The sequence below is a fragment of the Peromyscus eremicus genome, chromosome 18 (genome assembly GCF_949786415.1).
Source record: "Peromyscus eremicus chromosome 18, PerEre_H2_v1, whole genome shotgun sequence".
NCBI classification, from domain to species: domain Eukaryota; kingdom Metazoa; phylum Chordata; class Mammalia; order Rodentia; family Cricetidae; genus Peromyscus; species Peromyscus eremicus.
The window spans coordinates 1,082,693-1,091,263 of record NC_081434.1 but is presented as its reverse complement, the minus strand read 5'-3'; the positions used below and the strand labels follow the sequence as shown (position 1 = coordinate 1,091,263).

Below are 8,571 nucleotides of genomic sequence, written 5' to 3'. Positions count from 1 at the left end.
CCCACTAGCTTGGTTTGGTTGTCTCTGTAGAGCTCCAGGAGTCTAGTCAAAGAGAGGAAAGAGGGATTCTATGAGATAGGGGCATCAAGATCATGATGGGGGAAATCTACAGAAACAGGATATCTTTAGGGAGCTTTCAACAGACTAACGGGGAGATTAGGACTTTAGGTTTATACTCTAACAGACTTGACAGGAATATAAGACATGAGTGAGAAGGTTTCTCTCTCCCCATGGATATACCCTTTCAAGAAAGAATTATTGTTTGAGCAATTTTCTTTTATTTTTGAGATTATAATTACATCGGTCTCCCTTTGTTTTCTCTCTCTTTCAAATTCATGGCCTCTTTCTTCATTAATTACTGTTACATGCATATATGTATATACATAGATATTCCTAACTATAATCTTCCCATTCTGTATAATGTTACTTGTATGCATGTTTTCAGGGATGATCATATTGATAACCAATTGGTATGCTCTTCTCTGAGGAAGACTATTTCTCCCATTATTAGCAATCCTTAGTTGCCAGTAGCAGAAAAACTTTTTGTTGGAAGAAACTGGTAATTCTGAGGGGGTATAGAAGGAAGAGTTAAGATCAGAGTGGCATAGACACATACCTTTGGAGATACGCATGGAAAAATTAGCTATTTCCATGTGAAATTCTAATCTTTATGTAAAACTTAACACTACAAAGTTCTGAATATTTTGGTTTATTAAACTTGGTACAGTTTCAGTAGTGACTGGATTTGATGTAACAGTGACCTTAGTTATTGATGTTCTGTATCTATCCCTGCTCATTAGTGCTCTGTGCTAATTACAGCACAATGTGGCCTGATTTGCATTTCCTCTTATTGAGTAGGTGATCAAAAGGAGAATGCCCCATTTTCCAGAACACAGGTAGATGGTTGCCTTTTCTGAACCTAATTAATTTCAAACATTTATCAATTCTAAATATACTTGGTTCTTGAATAGCAAGTTGGACAGGATTAAAAAAAATCTTAAAATTTTTCTTTTTGTGTTTTGAAGGTCTTTGTGCCCAGGATGGTCATGAACTTGCTGTGTAGCCTAGGGTGAATTTGCTAACTAGCCCAGCCTGGAACTCCTGACCTTCTTGCCTCTGCAACCACAGTGCTGAGACTGCATGCCTGGCTAGAAGATTCTTTAGAATATTCTTAGCTTACACCGGTGTCCAAAGCAAATAAGGAGATTAACCATTTATAAACACTGCTTGCTAAGCATTCACACTTCAGGTGTAATCATTAACACAGCTGCTAACTAAATATGCAGATCCTGCAGATGTGTGCTTAATTATCAAAAGGAAGCCTGAGGACATTAGTTATGTTTTGTTTATATTTTAGAAATTTAAAATATGAAAAGAAGAAAATTTTTGGAGAACAATCTTATTTCCTTTGAATATTTTTGTAGTATAAAGGAGGATTATACCTTTAATACGTCCATGACCTTATTTAGAATATACTTGAGCAATTAAAGGATGTTTGGTAGGAATAAATAATAGCTGTGTACACTCTATGAAGGCACAAAGCTTTATTTTTACAATTATAAAACATACAAACAATGAGAAGACTTTATCACTTTATAACATTTCAATAATTTGATCCAAGTTACTTTTATGATGATTACCGGTTCTCGAACCACCTCCCCAAACCTATCTATGATTTTCACTATTTACCCAGAAAAAAATTAAAAAAATGAGTATTCCATCACAGAAAATACTTACACAAGGCACAAGATCCAGGAATTAAAGACGGGAACATAACATGTTGTTTTTTTCATATACCACTTTGCACATATCTGTGACGATGCAATTCTGAAAATGCCTCTTACATCCTAAGAGACTGGTACTATTGCTAGACTTCACAGCTAGAGTTAACAATATACCTTGAAGTAGCTTAAGACTAAGACTGCTATCCTACTGTGTACCCAAACTGTTTGATTAAACTGCCTGTAAGAGAACAGTGTAAGAACCAACCTTACTTGCCTTGGATTTTCCACGGGATTGACTTTTACAACCCAAGCTAATGCGTAGCTGCAATCTTAATCTATGTAATCCCCAGTGCTCTTGACCCAGATAATGCATGTGTATCATTTGCTGAAAACAACAAACATGAGTTGTACACAACTTCCTGAAACCTACCGTAAAGGTTGAAAGCAGCCATTTATGGATATTGGTTGATAAACAAAGCTTGTTATCTGGGTTGGTTGGGATCAGACGGAGCCAGTGACTTAATCCCTTTAAAACTCTGTTAAAGTTTTCTGTAAAGTATTCCATTCCTCCCCAATGTGATATTTCTGTGCTGTTCAATAAAGTCAGAGTGAAGCCCTCTGTGGGGGACAGACAGACAAACACATATGACACATACAGGAACACATACTCATCTCTCTCTCTTATACACATACATACACACACACAGGAGGAGGAGGAGGAGAAGAGAGAGAGAGAGAATCACATAGACATACACACACAGAGAAAGAAACAGACAGGTACAACCACGCAGACAGATACACAGGGACAGGGACAGATACTGATGCAGACACAGATGCAGACTAATGTAACTGACATACAAATGGAAGACACATAGAGCGTGATGTAGGGAGTTCAAATTTGGTTTTGTTCTTAAATGACACCAAGGGAAAGTGCTTTTATTTCTTTCCTTAATGTGGCACCAATGCATTATTGGTGACTCAGAATTAATCACTAATGCCTGCAATCTTCACACATATTTAAGAAATTACCTTGATCTTTCATCCTCCTTCTCACATATTCAAATAACACCTGTCTTTGTCACCAAGAAAGCTCAAATGTCAGGTCCATCTCAAAGGCATGTTCAGTTCCCCACGTCATCCTTCTTTATAAATTTTCAACAAAACTAACTGAATAGTCTCATTTCCTTTTGCTTTTAAATAAGGCATTTAGATTTAGAACACTACTTTGTACAGTGGGGCTCTTCAGAGGAGCATATCACACAGATACACATGAACTTCTCAGATACTGATATACTGATAGCACCAGATCAACCATCCCTAAAATGCCTGAGTTAGCAGCTGAGAGATGAGCTGAACTTCAGTTCATTGCTCATGGCCAGCTTGTTATAGAAGATGAGATAACAAGACAGGAGGGAAAGATACTTGGTCTTAAAGAGAAGTACACAGGTACACTCCAGCAGCGGTAGGTCTGTCAGCACCCCTTCATGTGTGTTATGAGACAAACCAGTGAAATATCAACAGCTGAAAGCTGTTACCCCTTAGCCTTGGAACTTTGATCATATTGAAATGTGGTATAGGTCTTTAAAAGAGAGTCTTTAGTTATTCTTGATGAGTCAAGGATAGAGATTAAAGTATTCCCAAGAAGTGAGACACGATTTAGTGAGTGAGACACGGCTATTTAGATCCCACATCTTGAGAAGGCCAGACAACCAGAGACACAACTCTTATTATTTGTATGTCTACTGTATGGCATTGGGAATTTATGTAATCGAATCTTTGAAGAATGCAATAATTGAAGAAACAATTCTAAGTAAAATAGACTTAAAAGAAGGTGAAGCAATTTACATGATTTTTCATTTTTGGATTATAAGAGGAAACTGTTCTTAGGGAGAAATTACCTTGATGAATCTATGTGATAGGAAGAAAACACACACTGTCAAGTTAATGAATGCTGCTTGTGGTTACTTAGATTTAAATTCAGGTTAGCCTAGAAAACTTACTTCTTTGTGAGAAACACAATTCGTTTTACTGTATCTTTGAAAGCCTCTTTCACTTGCTTGTTTCGAAGTGTATAAATGAACGGGTTAAGCAATGGAGCGACTGATGTTGTGAGCACAGACACAACCTTATTGATAGCCACCCCTTCCTTAGCTGAAGGTTTAATGTAGATGAAAATGCAGCTGCCATAGGTGATAGAAACCACAATCATATGGGAGGAGCAAGTGGAAAAGGCTTTTTTCCTTTGTTGGGCAGAAGGGAACTTTAAAATGGTCTTGATGATGTATGTGTAGGACAGAACAACACACACTAGAGTGATAATGAGTGTCAGTATGGCAAAAGCCAAGACAATTTTCTCTATGAACACTGTGTCTGAGCAGGTTATCTGTAGAATGGGAGAGGCATCACAGCCAAAATGATCAATCACATTGGAGTCACAGAACTCCAGCTGGAGGCCTATGCCAAGGGGCGGGAGGATGATCAACAAGCCAGCAAACCAACAGGATAGGACAAGAACTGTGCACACTCGGTTGTTCATGATGGTGGTGTAATGCAGGGGCTTGCAGATGGCTACATAGCGATCATAGGACATGGCAGCGAGGAGGAAAAACTCTGTTGCTCCAAAGAGGACAACGAAAAACAACTGAGTAGCACAAGCATTGTAAGTCACAGTATTATCTCCTGTAGCCATCATGTACAGGAATCTGGGGATACAGACAGTGGTGAATGATACTTCTAAGAAAGAAAAATTTCGGAGAAAAAAATACATGGGTGTTTTAAGATGAGGATCTAAAAGTGTGAGAGTGATAATGGTGAGGTTCCCAGCCACGCTCAACATGTATGTGAGAAACAAAAATACAAAAATTAGAACTTGTAGTTTTGGGTCATCTGTCAATCCCAGGAGGATGAATGTTGTTATTGTCGTACGATTTCTCATCCCTGTTTTTTGCCAAGTCATTGTTTGGACCTGAAGAGAGAAGTGTTAGAAGAAGCTGGCGGTGTAACCTGAGTGAAGGCATCCCAGCCAGGGAGCCCATATGCACACAATTGTTTTCACTTGACAATCAATTTGTTAATACAGGTATACCATTGGTGTCCTACTTGGTGGCTTCCATGGAGAATATCTGTATTGCTCTTATGTATATAATTCTCTGACATTTCTACATTCTAACATTTCTAAAGATGCCAACGGAAAACCAAACAAAACATAAATCATTTGTATGTACAGCATACAATTTCTCAGCTCCATTGTCTCAAGGTGTAGACTGTTCCTTAATCCCCCTAAAAGACAACTCTGGAGCTCTTTACTCCTCTTTCATCTTTTTAAAATTTTCTTAATTCCCACCACTCTGCAATGCTCTGTTTCTCAAACCAAGAAACTTCTACTAATTGGAATTTTAAGTCGATCATCTTATGTTGTTTTCATTAATTTTAACAGTAGTATTTCATTTTAAAATGGCAACTTCGTTATTTGAATTTCAGATTAATCCTAAAAAAGGAGATTAAAAGTATAAAATACAATGTTATGCCTTTGGTTTATCATTTCTGTATTTGGCAATAGAAAGCATTTCTTTAGTAAGTTTTGGGACTTTTTAGGTAGAAAGTTTTTTGAGATCTCTGAAGTGGTGAAACTCTAAGACAACATGTTCTAGAATTTGAACATAAACCTGATGTAGTCCTATTGTAATGCTTTAGGTAAAGGGTAGAGCTAGAAGGGTGGTCTGCAGTATTATCCACCTGATAGCCCTGACCTCTTAGTCATACCTATTCTTCTGTTTTCCTCCTTAGATCATTCTTCCCACTACCCCACCAACCATTTCCTAATCTTTTTTTGCTATTTTCAGGTTTTTGTTAAGCTATCATCTATATATGTATGTATATATGTATATATGTATGTATGTATGTATCTATCTATCTATGTATCTCTATCTATATATCTATGTATCTATCATCTATCTATCTATCTATCTATCTATCTATCTATCTATCTATCTGTCTGTCTGTCTATCTATCTATCTATCTATCTATCTATCTATCTTCATCATCATCATCATCATCATCATCATCATCTATCTCTATGTATCTATCATCCATCTATCTATCTATCTATCTATCTATCTATCTATCTATCTATCTATCTATCATCTATCATCTATCTATCATCTATCTATCATCTATCTATCTATCTATCTATCTATCTATCTATCTATCTATCTATCTATCATCTATCTATATCTATCTATCTATCATCTATCTATCACCATCATCATCTATCATCTCTCTATCGTCTCTCTATCTCTATCTGTCTATCTATCTATCTATCTATCTATCTATCTATCTATCTATCTATCTATCTATAATCTCCCATCCATCTATCTGCCTGCCTGTCTACCTACCTACCTACCTTAATCAACCAAACATATAGGAACCCTGGGCTCATATAAACCAGTCTTTGTAAACAAATGACAAAAACACCATACCTTTCTTTTTGGCATTCATCACTGTCCATTTTAGCACTTCCAAGCAGTACAAGTGTTTCTCTACTTAAATTTATATTTTTCAGTAATGTAAGTATAATATTGGTTCAGTCATATCTCCTTTTCTTTATGTCAACACTTAACCTTCATTGAAATTTGTTTTTAAGCAGCTTTTTTCTCAGATGTCCATCCTGTAAAAGAAAATGTAGCAGGTTTTTTTGGACTGCCAGCCCCCAAATCATGACACAGAGATTTATTATTAATTATGAATGCTCTGCCTTAGCTTTAGGCTTGTTTCTAGCTAGCTTTTTCCCCCTTTAACTTAATTGATCCATTTCTAGTAATCTATGTGCTGTCTTGTTTATCTCATCTATATACTGTCCATCCTGCTTTCCTGCTTCCTCCATGTTTGTCTGTCTGGCCCCCAGCTGGCTGGCTGGCTGGCTCCCCTCTTCTCTCTGCTGGCCAGCCCCACCTATTCCTCCACTGCTTAGCTATTGGCAGCTTTTTATTATCAGCTTTTTATTAGACCAGTCAGGCGCCTTAAGTAGGCAAGGTGAAACAGCAACACATCTTTACATAGTTAAACAAATTCAGCATAAACAAATGCAACACATCTTTACATAGTTAATTCTATTCCACAACAAGAAAATGTGATGAATTTATTCTCATAAGAATAACAGTAGTTCATAATAAATAATACACTAGTTTATGGTTTTCTTTGTATTATTAGTAGGAATTAAATATTCAATGAGCACTTTTAGGTTAATTCAAGGGCTTATTGATAAACCCTACAAACTTCTATATTAGAGGAAAAATTAATTTCTTATGTTTTAAAACATCCACCCTAGTTGTACCAAATGTGTGCCTTCCCAGTTGAGCATCAAAGATTCTGTAGATTTCTTATTTTTCTTATTGTTCAAATAAATATCCAACATTTATTCACTCATCTAAATACTTAACAAGCATCCGTTATTTACAGAGCATAACACTGAGATTAGGAACAAGTTATTCCCAAAAGGATCTTGCAGGCTACAACAGTGGCAGATAATATTTTATTTTCCATGTCACAGCAACACAAGATTGCAGCAAACACCATTGGGTTTAGGGTACGGTGATTACATGCGCGTGTCTTGACACTTGTTCTTAGTTATCCTGGTAGCTATTCATAATTTCTTCCATTCATTTAGAGTTATCTTCTACCATAGTTGGCAACCAACACTGTCACCAAAATCCGAGTTAGCAAGGCACAGTGCTCACTGTTCATAGACGTGATTTTGGGACAGGGAAGAGTACCCCTCTCCTTGACTAAGGGAGAGAGCATCTTGCTACGTATTTGCTCAAGGGAGACTGACAGACTGAGCACAGGGCTAGATCAGATTCCTTTCTAATTTTCTTTCCTGTTGCCTTTCCTTCTTCCCCTTTTATCTCCATTTAATTGTACAATGCTTAAAAACTTTACAACGACCTTTGGCACACTCATTCCAGCCCCTTCTCCTACAGCATACCTTCCTTCCTATCAGGACTTTTATTCCTCTATTTCCTAGGAATGGCCTCTGATCATGACCACAGAGGTATTTTATAATGATTAGTTTAACATTTATTGTGTTTGGCATAGTAATGTGTCAGATTTCAGGACTTGTGTTTTAATGCACGATGCTTGTTAAGACAGTGCTGTTAAGTATTGTGGTAGTGGATCTTTTGACCTCACTTTATATACTAGCAAGCACACCTGTGGTCTATGTTAGGCTAGAAAAAATTTCCTGAGAGATGAAGAGTTATTTATTTTTGTAGTTTGGATCAAATGTATCTTGAAACAGTTTCATTCAACGAATAACAACCTTTGCCTCTCCTCTGTAAGTGTTGTTTCAACTAACATTAAAGACATTTCCCAGGGGTTTAACCCATGCAACACCACATTGTCTGTGTGGGAGTTCTAAGAACATTTAAGACTCAGTTTCTTTCCCTCACAGATTCTCTACTTATTGAGTTTTAAAATATATTTGAGGTATTTTTATCTTAATTATAAACATAAGTATGATTGTTTAGGCTCTAGAATAGTTGGAATGCTGCATGTCCCCCCAAAAGGGCTAAAATGATATTAATACCTGCTGGGGATGAGAGTCTTTGGATATTATTTTTCACATGGATACTGTTTGGATTCTTTGACAATAGTAGATTTTTTTGGAGGTAGTGAGTATTTTCCCATAGTTTATATATTTCTATTAAGTACCAACTGTCTTATCAACTGGTCCTTATCGTTAGGAGAAGGAAAGAGAGGCCACTGCAGGAAAATTCCAGTCTTGCGGTCCCTCAGACTAACACTTTATCAGAAATGATTGCCGACTGCTTCCCCACCCCCTTTTCTGAAG

At 36.8% G+C, this 8,571-nt stretch overlaps 1 protein-coding gene across 1 annotated transcript; it reads right to left on the bottom strand.

The window, feature by feature from the left end:
• Positions 1-3,720: 3,720 nt before the first annotated feature.
• Positions 3,721-4,659, bottom strand: LOC131894957 (olfactory receptor 6C2-like). The gene has a single exon (XM_059245322.1). It carries the CDS (start codon positions 4,657-4,659, stop codon positions 3,721-3,723), a length of 939 nt encoding a protein of 312 aa, XP_059101305.1.
• Positions 4,660-8,571: the final 3,912 nt, after the last annotated feature.

Excerpts from the sequence above, each read along its gene's own strand:
- LOC131894957 (XM_059245322.1), bottom strand. The coding sequence starts at position 4,659 with ATGAGAAATCGTACGACAATAACAACATTCATCCTCCTGGGATTGACA.